Source organism: Rhineura floridana, chromosome 2 (genome assembly GCF_030035675.1).
Source record: "Rhineura floridana isolate rRhiFlo1 chromosome 2, rRhiFlo1.hap2, whole genome shotgun sequence".
NCBI lineage: Eukaryota > Metazoa > Chordata > Lepidosauria > Squamata > Rhineuridae > Rhineura > Rhineura floridana.
Window position 1 is genome coordinate 216919389 of NC_084481.1, and position 14754 is coordinate 216934142.

The 14754-nt window shown below is 39.7% G+C and overlaps 1 protein-coding gene across 4 annotated transcripts in view; it reads left to right on the top strand.

Moving 5' to 3' along the window:
- The window catches only part of TECPR2 (tectonin beta-propeller repeat containing 2), a 67411-nt gene that overhangs the window by 1626 nt on the left and 51031 nt on the right, over positions 1-14754 (top strand). The window contains exons 2-8 of one of the 4 annotated variants that reach the window (XM_061612190.1): positions 3865-3932; positions 7517-7790; positions 9234-9362; positions 9848-9979; positions 10583-10740; positions 11883-12195; positions 14149-14281. In XM_061612190.1, the coding sequence (XP_061468174.1) occupies positions 7563-7790; positions 9234-9362; positions 9848-9979; positions 10583-10740; positions 11883-12195; positions 14149-14281 (1093 nt within the window). In that variant the 5' untranslated portion in view covers positions 3865-3932; positions 7517-7562. The remainder of the gene's footprint in view (positions 1-3864; positions 3933-7516; positions 7791-9233; positions 9363-9847; positions 9980-10582; positions 10741-11882; positions 12196-14148; positions 14282-14754) is intronic. The other 3 variants (XM_061612193.1, XM_061612192.1, XM_061612191.1) reach the window with 3 other exon arrangements.

The following is a 14754-nucleotide window of genomic DNA, read 5'->3' on the forward strand; positions in this document are numbered from 1 at the left end:
TTAATTAATCATCAAATCTCATTAACATCACTTTATTCTTTCCGCAAAAAGTCAAAGAGAGGTTTCCAGTCCTTGAGAAATATATCCATCGATTTTTCTCCAAATAAACATGTCGATTAATCCATCTCATCAAGTCTGCTAGGTCCAGTAGTTTCAATAGCCATTCTTCCATTATCAGTGTTAATTCCATCTTCCATCCTTGCATCCATAATGATCTTGCTGTCATAGTCATATAATAAGAGTCTGATGGGAATTTCCTTCCTCACAAATATTTCCTTGCCATCAATTCTGAATGTGTTACTGAAATGTTGTTGTAAAGTCATATCACTGTTCCTCTTTTTTACGAAATGCACTAGCACATCTCTTGAGAGTTTTTCCATTGTCACATATCTGTAATTAATTCTATAGATTTTCTCTATTTCAAGCTCCATCACATCATTCCAGTCCAGAAATTTTTTTGAAACATTGATAGCTTTATCTCTGATATCTTCATAAATTTCTTCAGGGACAACGCTGAATTCCAAACAGTAATCTTTATCTCTAAGGTCCATAAACTCCAAATCTTTTTCCAGTTCCACATTTGATATATCTGTTCCAATCTCCAGGACTTGCATCTTCCCTTTAATTTTTCTTTCTTCTTCTATTGCTTGTCTAATTATATCTTTGATCTCATCAACCTCCTCTCTCATAAAATCCCCTATTTCTTTCAGCTCCTGCTTCATTTTGCCAAATTCAATTTTCATCTCTTGTTTGCCATGTCTCAGTTTTTGTTTCGTTATCTCAATCTCATCCATTATTTTCTGAAACATATTTACTTCCAGGGTCTCAGCCACTTTCTTAATTGTCATTTTTAAAACCAAGAAGAAAAAAAACCCTTCAATTTCCAATAAAGCACTATTCCCAAGCAGAGAGCAATTTATTTCTTTTTCCAGCAACAAAGGAGTTAATATTCCAAACCAGATGACATCATAATGTAGACAGCACAAACTGCCTTATCTCTTATGTGTCCAAGAATGCAAAACAAATTTAGTTCACAGCATCCAAATAGTTAGTGGCATAAAGAACAAGCAGATTCGTCAAAATGAAGTAGACCAGAAAAAATAGTCCCAGACATATAATACTCAAAAGTTCATATAAATCAAAAAATTTCTCCTCAGATTAGATATCTCTCATCCGTTTGTATCTTTAAAATGCTCAATTCCAGGCCAGCTTTTTGCAATAAAAACAAAGATAAGCTATTTCGATTTCTTTCCGCCTTAATTTCGTGTATAAAAGAGAAAAGTTATAACTCACCCAGGGATTCTTAACTGCTGATTCTTTTAACAAATCTCTTTTACTGCAGCAATTTAAGCCAAATGATAAGGAATGAATTCAAGTCCCCCAACAAACACAACGAAGCTTGTGGATGATCTCTTCGTTTCTCCCTTGCCTGGGAGAAAGTTTTTACCAGTCAAAAAAAACCCTTTGACTGGTTTTAAAACTGAAAAAGCTTCCTCTGAGACGAGAGCTCGTCTCAGAGGCAGGCACAAGCGAAGCAATCCTTCCCGGAAGTCGGTTGTAAACCATTTTGATGTTTTTTTAAATGAAATAGTGGTATACAAATATTTATAAATAAATATATTAAAAGTGTGGTTTTGTAGAAGGAGGTGGTAGAATAATTTACCCGCTCTCTTATTCTTCCTTTATCACTCGTGGATTAGAATTGTCATTCTGCAATGAAAAAGATGACCAAAAATCCATCAAGAAAATTTCTCTCTCCCTTTAATCTTTTCTTTCTTCCTTCTAGACTTACAGTGCCTTGCAAAAGTAATCCGACTCTGACCAATCCTCTCATATTACTGAATTACAAATGATACATTGTAATTTTGTTCTGTGTGATATTTTATTTTGAAACACAAACTCAGAATCAATTATTGTAAGGGGACTTTGGGTTTATGTTGGGAAATGTTTGTAAGAAACAAAAAACTGAACCATGTTGCTTGCATAAATATTCAACCCCTGTGCTGTGGAAGCTACAAGTTTACACAGATGAAAGAAATTGTCCTATCAAGGACACAATTACTTTACCATTGGCCTCCACATGTGAACCATTACAGTTGCTGTCACACTGTCAGGATAAAACCCCCACTGTTGAAGGATCATTGGACAGGCTGTGGAGCTGAAGGAAAATGAAGACCAAAGAGCATTCCACAGAAGTGAGAGATAATGTAATACAAATACATAGATTAGGAAAAGGGTACAAAATGATATCCAAGTGTTTGGGTATCCCAGTGAGTGCAGTTGGATCAATAATCAGGAAGTGGAAGCTACATCACACCACCCAGGCATTGCCAAGAAAAGGCTGTCGCTCAAAACTTAGCGCTCAAACAAGAAGGAGACTTGTGAGAGAAGCCACAGAGAGGCGAACAATCACTTTGAAGGAGCTACAGAGTTCAGTGGCTGGGAGTAGAGTAATGGTGCACCAGTCAACCATATCAAGAGCTCTGCATAGCACTGGCCTATATGGGAGGGTGGCAAAAAAGAAGACATTACTCAAAAAGTACCATCTGAAAGCATGTCTGGAGTTTGCCAGAAAGCATGAGAATGCCCCAGCTGCGATGTGGGAAATGGTTTTGTGGTCAGATGAGACCAAAGTAGAACTTTTTGGGCATAACTCAAAGCACGATGTGTGGTGCCAACCTAACACTGCCCATGTCTCAAGACACACCATCCCTACAATGAAGTATGGCGGTGACAGCAGCATGCTGTGGGAATGCTTCTTATCAGCAGGGACTGAGCGTCTTATTAAAATTGAAGGAAGAATGGACGGAGCAAAATACAGGGAAATACTGCAAGAGAACCTGCTTCAGTTCACTACAAAACTGAAGCTTGGGAGGAAATTCACTTTTCAGTAGGACAATGATCCCAAGCACAAGGCCAAAGCAACATTGGCATGGCTCAAAAACAAAAAGGTGAATGTCCTACAGTGGCCCAGTCAAAATCCTGATCTCAATCCCTTGAGAATCTGTGGTGCTCTTTGAAAATTGCGGTCCACAAGCGACGTCCAACCAACCTGAATGACCTGGAGCAAATCTGCCAATGAAAATGGGCCAAAATCCTTCTGACACAGTGTGTAAAGCTGGTACATATCTACCCCAAAAGACTTAAAGCTGTTATGGCAACAAAAGGTGGTTCTACCAAATATTAATGTGTGTGGGATAAATACTTATGCAAGCGACATGCTTCAGTTTTTTATGTTTCTTACAAACATTTCCCAACATAAAACCAATGTCACCTTTCAATAATTGATTTTAAGTTTCAGTGTTTCAGAATGAAATTACAATGTACCATTTGTAATTCAGTAATATGAGAGCATTGGTTGGGTCTGATTACTTTTGCAAGGCACTGTATGTTTTCCTGTCTGTGTCCTTAACAAAGAATAAACACTAGAGCTGCTTTCTTTAGCAGGGATTAAAGTGTGTGTTTTGGGGAGGGGAATGAATATCTTTTTAAGGAACTCTTATCCCTGTTGCTTGCTTTGCTGAATTAATATTGCAGTATCCATCCTTATCAGCTGCTTGAGTCTTGAGGCAAACACATACTCTGAGAAGCTTCTCCCTCCTAAGCATCTGTAGGTAGGAAAGTAGCAAGCCTCTTAATATCTGGGTTATGTATTTTAGATCCATTGGTACAACTGAGTGTGGTGGTCTCCTTTTGGCTGTAGACTTCATATGCCTTCTAGCCCTGTGTACTTTAGCTGTTTACCTCTTTCTCTATTCTGTCTGGTGCTTGTTGAATTCTTCCTTGGAGAAATCCATTATTTGTAACAAATTTGTGCTTTTGAAAAATTCTTGTGACCTGGTTTTTGTTTGTTTGTTTAAAAAGCAAAACGATGTGAAGGTAAAGCACAGGCTGCTGACTTCAGAACTGATTTCATGGCTTCCTTATTTAAGGTACTGTTGCTTCTGCAGGAGGATAACATCCATAATTTCCTAATGTATTTTCTGCAACAAAGATGTATCCTGCCTTAGGGTAGGGAATTGGATGTGATGAACTTGTGGTCCCTTGAAGCCTGAGGACTCTCTGATGGAAAACTAGCAGAGTGAGTGCACATATAAGAACATAAGAAGAGCCTGCTGGATCAGGCCAGTGGCCCATCTAGTCCAGCATCCTGTTCTCACAGTGGCCAACCAGGTGCCTGGGGGAAGCCCGCAAGCAGGACCCGAGTGCAAGAACACTCTCCCCTCCTGAAGCTTCCGGCAACTGGTTTTCAGAAGCATGCTGCCTCTGACTAGGGTGGCACAGCACAGCCATCATGGCTAGTAGCCATTGATAGCCCTGTCCTCCATGAATTTGTCTAATCTTCTTTTAAAGCCGTCCAAGCTGGTGGCCATTACTGCATCTTGTGGGAGCAAATTCCATAGTTTAACTATGCGCTGAGTAAAGAAGTACTTCCTTTTGTCTGTCCTGAATCTTCCAACATTCAGCTTCTTTGAATGTCCACGAGTTCTAGTATTATGAGAGAGGGAGAAGAACTTTTCTCTATCCACTTTCTCAATGCCATGCATAATTTTATACACTTCTATCATGTCTCCTCTGACCCGCCTTTTCTCTAAACTAAAAAGCCCCAAATGCTGCAACCTTTCCTCGTAAGGGAGTCGCTCCATCCCCTTGATCATTCTGGTTGCCCTCTTCTGAACCTTTTCTAACTCTATAATATCCTTTTTGAGATGAGGCAACCAGAACTGTACACAGTATTCCAAATGCGGCCGCACCATAGATTTATACAACGGCATTATGATATCGGCTGTTTTATTTTCAATACCTTTCCTAATTATCGCTAGCATGGAATTTGCGTTTTTCACAGCTGCCGCACACTGGGTTGACATTTTCATCGTGCTGTCCACTACAACCCCGAGGTCTCTCTCCTGGTCGGTCACCGCCAGTTCAGACCCCATGAGCGTATATGTGAAATTAAGATTTTTTGCTCCAATATGCATAATTTTACACTTGTTTATATTGAATTGCATTTGCCATTTTTCTGCCCATTCACTCAGTTTGGAGAGGTCTTTTTGGAGCTCTTCGCAATCCCTTTTTGTTTTAACAACCCTGAACAATTTAGTGTCATCAGCAAACTTGGCCATTTCACTGCTCACTCCTAATTCTAGGTCATTAATGAACAAGTTGAAAAGTACAGGTCCCAATACCGATCCTTGAGGGACTCCACTTTCTACAGCCCTCCATTGGGAGAACTGTCCATTTATTCCTACTCTCTGCTTTCTGCTTCTTAACCAATTCCTTATCCACAAGAGGACCTCTTCTCTTACTCCATGACTGCTAAGGTTCCACAGAAGTCTTTGGTGAGGTACCTTGTCAAACGCTTTTTGAAAGTCTAAGTACACTATGTCCACTGGATCACCTCTATCTATATGCTTGTTGACACTCTCAAAGAATTCTAATAGGTTACTGAGACAGGACTTTCCCTTGCAGAAGCCATGCTGGCTCTGCTTCAGCAAGGCTTGTTCTTCTATGTGCTTAGTTAATCTAGCTTTAATACTACTTTCTACCAGTTTTCCAGGGACAGAAGTTAAGCTAACTGGCCTGTAATTTCCGGGATCCCCTCTGGATCCCTTTTAGAAGATTGGCGTTACATTTGCCACTTTCCAGTCCTCAGGCACGGAGGAGGACCCGAGGGACAAGTTACATATTTTAGTTAGCAGATCAGCAATTTCACCTTTGAGTTCTTTGAGAACTCTCGGGTGGATGCCATCCGGGCCCGGTGATTTGTCAGTTTTTATATTGTCCATTAAGCTTAGAACTTCCTCTCTCGTTACCACTATTTGTCTTAGTTCCTCAGAATCCCTTCCTGAAAATGTTAGTTCAGGTTCAGGGATCTGCCCTATATCTTTGCCTTTTGTTCTGACATGAGTATAATATTCCATTTTGAAAAAAAGCCTGTAAAGTTTAGTGTAACCTTAGCTGTAAACGGGTATTTTTTGCTACCAATACACTGTTTTGGAAAAAGAGGTGCGTATCAGCTTCGCAACGTGTTAATAATTATAGCTATGATGACTATATTCCAGCTCCACTATCAGAGGTGGTATACTTCTGAAAATCAGTTGCTAGAAATCACAAATGGGGAGAGTGCTACAACACTAATTTCCTGCTAGCAGGCTTCTTGTAGATATCTCGTTGGCCATTGTGCGAACGGGAGTGCTGGGCTAGATGGGCCTTCGGCCTGACCTAGCATGGCTCTTCTTATACTTCAGTGTCTATGTTTTTAAACAATGATCCTATATTTATCATTATAACAGTATTTAGTATTTTGGAGCATTTCATGCAAACTCAGAAGTCTTGACAAAAGTGCTATAAGGTAGCTCAATCGATTAATTATAATAGGTTCCCTATAAATTGAGCTGGTGTGTTTGTTTACCATGAGCAGTTCCAAAGAGCTTTTCGCTCCTGAAACAGAAGGATCTAAAGACTCTTAAGTGCACTTTATTATCAGAACTTAGTACATGCAGTCTTGGTTGCTCAAGATGACTGTCACATGAGAACCGGGTGTTGAAATTGGCAGGACAGTCACTGTGACTTTTAATGCTGGCCTAATTCTATGGCTGAATCTTCCATGTTTCCCTGTGTGTACAAGTGCATGTAAATGACAGCTGGCAGTCTTTATTCATCATGAACTGCACTCAGGTTGTGCATTATTTTGTACACTCAAGGCAACTTCATAACGCACCAAGAGGTTTTCACGGTGCACATACAGTAGATGTTAGACTTCGTGGCTACCACTGAAGTATGCCAGTAGTAGATAGAATAAATCAGCATTTCCCAAACTGTGGTCCATGGGCTGCCAGTGGTCTGTGAGCTTCATTCAGGTGGTCCGTGGTATGTCCATATTAAATATTCATATTGATGTTTAATTGTATTTTTATTGCTTCTTTTATTTTTTTATATTGTATTTTATAGTATTATAATTTGTATTCCATAGAATGCAATCCTAATACGCTGTGCTAAATGCTGTATGATTTTTATTTGTATATTTTTATTGCTTCTTTTATTTCTTATATTGCATTTTATAATATTATAATTTGCATTCCAAAAATGCAATTAAAATTGTACAGCATCTAGGATTGCTACAACAGGCAGAAAAAAATCTTTAAGTGATCCATGGGAAAAATGTTTGGGAACCAGTGGTCTACAACATCTAGAGGGTACCACATTGGATACCCTGATATATATGATGGAGAAGGTGAGCTAGATTAAACATTTGCAACAAATTACTTTGCATCTCCTTCTCCTAAGTTAAAAAGTCTCCTTGTCATACATGAAAAGGAAGCCACACCGTATTTTTCTAGGTTTTGGGATGCAAAATGTTATATGAACATTATGCTCAGCCAGCTACTTTCAAATCAGTGATGTAGTAAGTTAAAAATACCAAAACTTTTGTTTGCCAGCATTGTATGTACTCCCAGTTGTATGGATGCTAAGGCTAGCACTTGACAAAAATTGTCCTTGTTTTCATGGGCTTCAGGAATACATGAAGCTTATCTTTTCCAGCCTGTAGGTAGCACATACAGATGTTTGTCATGGCATCAGTGACTCCATCATTTACCTTCAAGGAGTTCTGCCCCTTGTACTATCTTCTCAATGCCATTCCTACAAAGATCCAAAAGGGATTTCGTTCTATTGTGGTATACCTCACTGCGCTCGACACTAATGAGGACTACATCGCTGTGGGCAGCAGTATTGGGATGCTGTATTTATACTGCAGGCATTTGAACCAGATGAAAAAATACAATTTTGAGGTAAGAACGAACACTTAAACAGCACATCTTCATTTTTTTCAGGACATTTGAGGCCTCTGCCTTGGGTTGTGTCAATGTTAGCATCTTGAAATTTGCTGAAATGTAAAGCAGCAGAGTTCACTTGGCAGGGGAAAGGCTGCTAAAGTTAGGTTAAGAGTCACCAACTGTATGTGGCCTTTAATTATTTTATCTCCCTCAGCATCGGCATATCACAGTTCAACAGCAGTTTCATACCCTAAGGATAGCAAAATCATAATATCAATGTGACGTTAAATAATACAATAATTGGCATTTTATTTACTTAGAGGGATATGCATAGTCACAAAAATCTCTAAGGTGTGTGCCTAAAATTATCAGCAAAACATGGCTAAAATCCACAAAACTGTTTTAAAAAAATACAAATATACATAATCAATCAGAGATGAATAAAATCAGCAACTTTTTAAAAACAAGCATAGATAACTCAATTATATGTTTGGGTAAACTTGATGAAATATAAAAGTTTTCAGCAGGCGTCTAAAACAGTATAGTGAGGGCACTTGTCTAATATCAACAGGAAGGGACTTCCAAAGGATAAGTGCTGCCACACTAAAAGATGGGACACCTCAGAAATGGTATACGATAATCCGTATTACATATCATAACATTTCTACAACTATTAATAAAAAGGCCTCTAGTAATAACAATAATAAGGTAATACATTGCAGAGTCAAATAGCAATATATCAAGATGTTCAGTAGTAATGTTATAATAATAATATTGTATTTGAAACAATAACCAACGCTATCATAATTCATCTGTAAAACTTACCAAAAATGCCAAAAGCGGCACCAAAAAAGACAGTGTTTGAAAAACAAATGACGGGCAGTGCAAGCCAGACTATAATAAGCCAGTGTTACTTATACTAGGGTAAATTATGCCAGTGTAATTTACCCCTGTTCTAAACTCCATTCAAGAACGGGGCTACTGCCAGCTGAGCCAACCAGAGCCTAGCAGAGGGAAAACAAGCTTTTAAAATGCGTTTGACTTATACCACCCTTTTTGGCAGTGTAACTTCTGCTGGATTGCCCGATCACATAACCAAGCTGAATGGAGTTTGGAATAGAGGTGAGTCCCCGCCACTCCCCTGGAACACTCCCTTTTCAGCCTCAGTTCAGCCAGCGCTGGAAAGCATCCAAAGACCTCCCATCTGAGCCTTCTCAGGCTGCAGGTTCCACAGGCCGGATCATGTGGAAGGCTCTGATCCTGGTCCCTGCATGCTTGAACTTAAATGGTGGGAAAACACAGAGCAAATCTGCCTTTCTGGATCTCAAGGTCAGCGAGTGGTGAGGGAAGGCAAATGTGGGGTGAAACTCCCCTTCAGGTATCTTGTTTTTTGTTACAGCTGCAACAAATAAATTGCGTTCTTGATTTACAATTGTCATTTTGTGTTTCTTGTACCAGGGGAAAAATGAGTCTATTACTGTTGTGAAACTCTTGAGCTGCTTTGATGATCTTGTTGCTGTTGGAACAGCTTCGGGCAAGATTGCTATTTTTCAACTTGTCTCTTCGTTGCCTGGGAGAAACAAACAAGTAAGAGCCAAACTAGGCGAAAACTTGCGCTTTTCACATGAATTGTGCAATTCCACTGTAGCTCAGTGGCAGAGCATCTGCTGTGTATGCAGAAGGTTCAATCCCTGGCATCTCCAGGTAGAGCTGGGGATGTCCCCTTGTCTGAAACGCTGAAGAGCTACTGCCAGCCAGTGTAGACCAGTATCGAGCAAAGGTCCAACTTGGTATAAGGCAGCTTCCTGTGTCTCTTTATTACGACAGCCAGGAAAATCTGTACTTAATAAAACACCTTGTGAATATGTTATAGTGTCATATTCGGGCTTTTTGTTTCTTGTTACATCCCTGCTTACACAGCAGATTGGTCTGGAAGCACACGGCGTATTAAAATGAAGTAGCATCACTAACAGAGAGGCATGACATTGGGAAAGCTAGACCAGTGAGTGAACTCGCTGCAGGTCCTCCCCTTGGTCTCTCTTGTAAGTTCACTGGGTGTCTTTTCTTTGCAGCTTCGGAGGTTTAACGTGTCTGGTGTCCACAAAAATAGCATCACAGCCTTGGCATGGAGTCCCAACGGAATGAAATTGTTCTCTGGAGATGACAAGGGGAAAATAGTTTATTCTGCTTTGGATTTAGATCAGGTCAGTAGCTGTCTGCCCAGAACGTTGGTTTCCAGACTTGATACCCGGGACACAGATATTCAAAACAGATATCAAAACTTTCCCTATAGATTAAGATTGGAGGCAAGTAGTTAAGATATAGATGTAGGGATGATGGCACTAGCATGCCATAAGTACATATGCAAAGGAGCAGTTGTGTACAAATTCTGGCTGCTGATCGCACTTCAGTGAGATGGCATTTATTGAGGGATTCTTTGTGCCCTCTCCCCCATCACAATTTGTAGTTGTTATGTTTCCCCCAAAGCTTTTATTTACTCAGGTCCCTGTAAGTGGTGGTGTTTGATTTGTAAGACCTAAGTTCACATTGCTGCTCAGTCATGGAGTCAGGTGGTGGCCTTGAACGTTGTCCAGCTTTCAGACTTGAGATTTTCACTTGGAGAAATCTCTCAAGGAAGACAGAACACTCCAAAATGATGTGACACGAACTCTTTGATACAAATTCTAGTGGATGCCTATCAGATGGTCAAGGGCTAGGTAAATCAGCTTTAACACAAGTTAGCACAGCAAGTTTAGACAGTGTAACTTGAAAAATTATAGAATTCTATATTCACTTTGTCTTTCCAGGGTCTTTGCAACTCCAGTTTGGTACTGGAAGAGCCATCTTCAGTTGTGCAGCTAGATTATAGCCAGAAAGTGTTGCTGGTCTCCACTTTACAGCGAAGTCTACTGTTTTATACTGAAGAAAAATCTGTCAAGCAAGTTGGAACCCAACCCAGAAAAAAGTAAACCTGCTAAATTTTGGTGCAAGCAAATAGCTTACTGCTAGATGGTTTTATTGCTTTTAGAGTTTGTTCAATTGATTTCTTTGTGTTTGTGTGTTCAGTTTTTATCTTGTACACCATTTTGGGCCAGTCACTGCCTCACAGCCTCAGAGGGAGGCAATGGTAAACTCACTCTGAATACCGCTTACCATGAAAACCCTATTCATAGGGTCGCCACAAGTCAGAATCGACTTAAAGGCAGTCTCCATTTCATTTTTTTCCTCCCAATAGGAGCCCAGGGCGGCAAACAAAAACACTAAAAACAATATAAAACATCATAAAAACAGACATTAAAATATATTACAACAAAACATCTTTAAAAACATCTTAAAACAAAACATCTTCAAAAATATCTTTTTTTTAAAAAGGCTTTAAAAACATCTTAAGCAATTCCAGCAGGCTGGGATAAGGTCTCTACTTAAAAGGCATGTTGAAAGATGAATGTCTTCAGTAGATGCCAAAAAGATAGCGCCTGTCTAATATTTAAGGGGAGGGAGTTCCAAAGGGTAGGTGCCACTACACTAAAGGTCCACAGACCTCCTGATAAGATGGTATCTGCAGGAGGCCCTCACCTGCAGAGCTTAGTGATCGGCTGGGTATATAAGGGGTAAGATGATCTTTCAGGTATCCTGGTCCCAAGCTGTACAGGGCTTTGTACACCAGAACCCTGAATTTAGCTCGCTAGAGTCAGTGCTTTCCCATGTGCACACAGTGGTGTTGTCAGTTGTTCCCATTGCTGCATTGTACTTTGCTCTGGAAAATCTCTTGACCCCACTCCCAGAACAGCTTTTATGGGGACACAAAGGGCTGCAGCAGGAACAGGGAAATGGAAAAAATCTCTGGAGTATGCATGGTGGACCATGCAGAGCCCTTTGGTTCCCACCCCATATTCTTCATTCTCATGTATTGCAAATCAGTAATTATAAATATGCTACAATTATTTACTTGTAAGAACCATGTTTTCACTTGCAAAGGTTGTTTAGCAAAGTTTTATCCATTTGAACTTAGAGACTAAATAGTTTTAGCCTTGGTGGTCTTCCCACCCACCTCACCCTGCCCCTAAATACAATGATTTAGTCTGATCGTTCTTTTGCTTTTTTTAGTGCCGGTAAACTTGGAGCGTGTTTTATACCTGGACTGTGTAAGCAAAGTGGTCTAATGCTGTTTGCTGCAAGGCCTGGGATTCGTCTTTGGAAATCAGATGTTCATGGGACTGTCCAGGCCACATTTATTTTGAAAGATGTATTTCCTGCTGGAATGAAGCCTTTTGAATTATATCCCCGAGTGGAACCCTTTAGCAAGAGCAGCTATAATTTCCCAGACAGGCAGCTTGGACTCATTTCCTGTTTTTTCCAGGAAGGATGGGTGCTGAGCTGGAATGAATATAGCATCTATTTAATAGACACGGTAAACCAGGTGAGTCAAACCAACTGCTGTGTTTCTGCTACAGCATTTTAAGCAGACACATTGGTGGCCTTTTCTCCTGGAACAGTTACATGATATTAATATAAAGACTACTGTTAAAACCATCTGATCTGCACAAAGGTTTTGGCTTTGACTATTTCTGCATCTCAGTCTTTTGGACCACAGCTCAGTGGTACAGCACATGTTTTGTATACAGTAGGTCTCAGGTTCAGTCCCTGATATCTCCAGTTCAAAGGATCATGTAACTGGTGATGGGAAAGGTCCTAAAGAGCTGCTGTAAGTCACTGAGCGAGATGTACAAATGGTCTAACTCTCTATACGGCAACTTCCTATGTTTCTATCTTAACATGCTTTCGATGCGTATAATTGCTTATGATAAAGCAGTGAGACACTTTCCATATTGACATGTCTGCCGTAGAACCGCCACATATTGCAGAGAGATTCTAGAGCATGTGCTCAAAATGATACCAGAAAGCACCCCCAATACTCTTCAGCAGTTGCATGTTTGTGCAGTGATGGGCATCCTGTATTTCAGAGAAGCTGGACCGCCGTTACTGATCTCACTGAGGAACTCCTGATAAGCTTCCCAAGAGCCCGAGGAGTTTCCAGAACAGTTTAAAGACCACTGCATACAGCAGTGGTTCTCAATCTTTTTTGGTTCGCGGCGCACTGTAAAACATATAAAACATTTCTGGCGCACTTCGTGTACAAAATTAAAAATATATTAATATATTTTAAACTATGAATAAAAATAAACTATAGAAAACTATTACTTACCCTATACAAATGGGTTTCTTCTCATTTTTAAAATATACTTTCATCATATTTGAGGCACACCTAGCCACCTCTTAGGGCGCACCGTTTGAGAATCACTGACCTACAGCATGCCAAGAGCTAAGGCCAGGGTTGGAATTACACACACTCACACTTCCACATTCTGTCTTTAAAATATTATATTAAATGTATATTGAAAGTACAGTTTAGTCAGACAATAAATACAAATTGAATTTACTTTTTAAGTTTTATTTTATTTTGTTACAAATGGAGCTGTTAGTCTACTGAACCTACCATCTTTTTTATTTTGCCTGTTTATGCGAAGCCAGCAAAAACAATAAAAACAGGAGAAACCATCAACGTTATAGTAAGAAAAAAAGAGAATTATTGTGCCTTCTGAAGGTTATTATGTGTCCTCCAGTCCGTCGCAGTCATAAAACATTTCATTTCCATAAAAAGAACTGAGAAAGCGAGGGAGGGGCACACCAAGACTCAATGAATACTACATGAAATTTAATCAGCCTCATTTTCTGAGCTATCACTACCAATTTCTGCTTCTTCTGATTTTTCATATTTGTCATCATATTTATCATGCACTTCTAAAAATCAAGGGTTTGTCCATATTGAAACAAGCTTCAAAGATTTTCAATTTTTCAGAAAAACAAACAAAAAGCCTTGGGGGGAAAAATAAAGAAAACCTGTTTGTTTTTTCCTGAATTTTTTTTCCCCAGGCCTTCACATCTCTACTTGCATGTCTGAATTTCCACCACACTCAGTGTATTTTTCCCCCTTTCCATTTATCGTATCAGACTTCCTTCATTAGTTGTTCCTGCTAGTTTTTTGCTATTTTGGGATTTGGATTTGTTTGTGAATGCAGTCTGACACTACATTTCTCTGGCCAAGAGTGAATTGTCACAACAGAGCTAAATTTCTAAAATATTTATAACCCATTTCTATTCTCTGTTCTTAGCCAAGTTTTACATGAATCATTCTCTTCCCCAAGCCTACATTAGTGCTTTCCTTCTTTCAGGACTGTTGTTTGGCGCCTTGATTTGACTTTATAATGGTTGCTTGCCAAAAATACAATCAGACCTCTGAAGTGGTGTTTGCATCCTAAAATGCTTCTTGGCACGTTCGTAGCTTATTTTTTATCTTTTCTTGTTTTCGCAGACCATGATTGGAAGTTTGGAAGGATCTGGCGATATTGTGTCTGTGTCTTGTACAGAAACTGAAATTTTTCTCTTAAAGGGAGACAGAGATATCATTAGAATCTCGAGCAGACCAGAAGGATTGGTGTCAATAGGTTTGCATCCACAAACGTACTAAGCTTTATAGCAAATGTGAAGTGTTGGGGTGGTGAGCATTCCTGTTTTCTTTGAGTGGATTCAGTTGACTGTCTCACCCATGTAACAGTAGGTCTATTGATCATATTTAGGGCCATCTTGTCTAGTAACAGGTTATCTGTTGGAAGGCTATAACCAGGTGCTTGGGGGCAAATACTGGGACTATCTTGATGGTAAAATGTCATAAGACAGGATGCTGTCCTAATTAACCTGATGTAGCATATCAGGATACATTTGGGAGCCAAGAATATAAACAACTTTCAACCGCTCACAAGTCTCTCTCAACAGCCAGATACCTATTGACAAATGGGCATAATTCCCATTGAAACAAAGCTTTCGAACCAGCCTTATGGCAATGTGGAAATGGCTTTGTTCACTGCTTGGTAGTCAGGCAAGATTGCTCTCATGTGTCACAATGAATTAATCCTTGCAG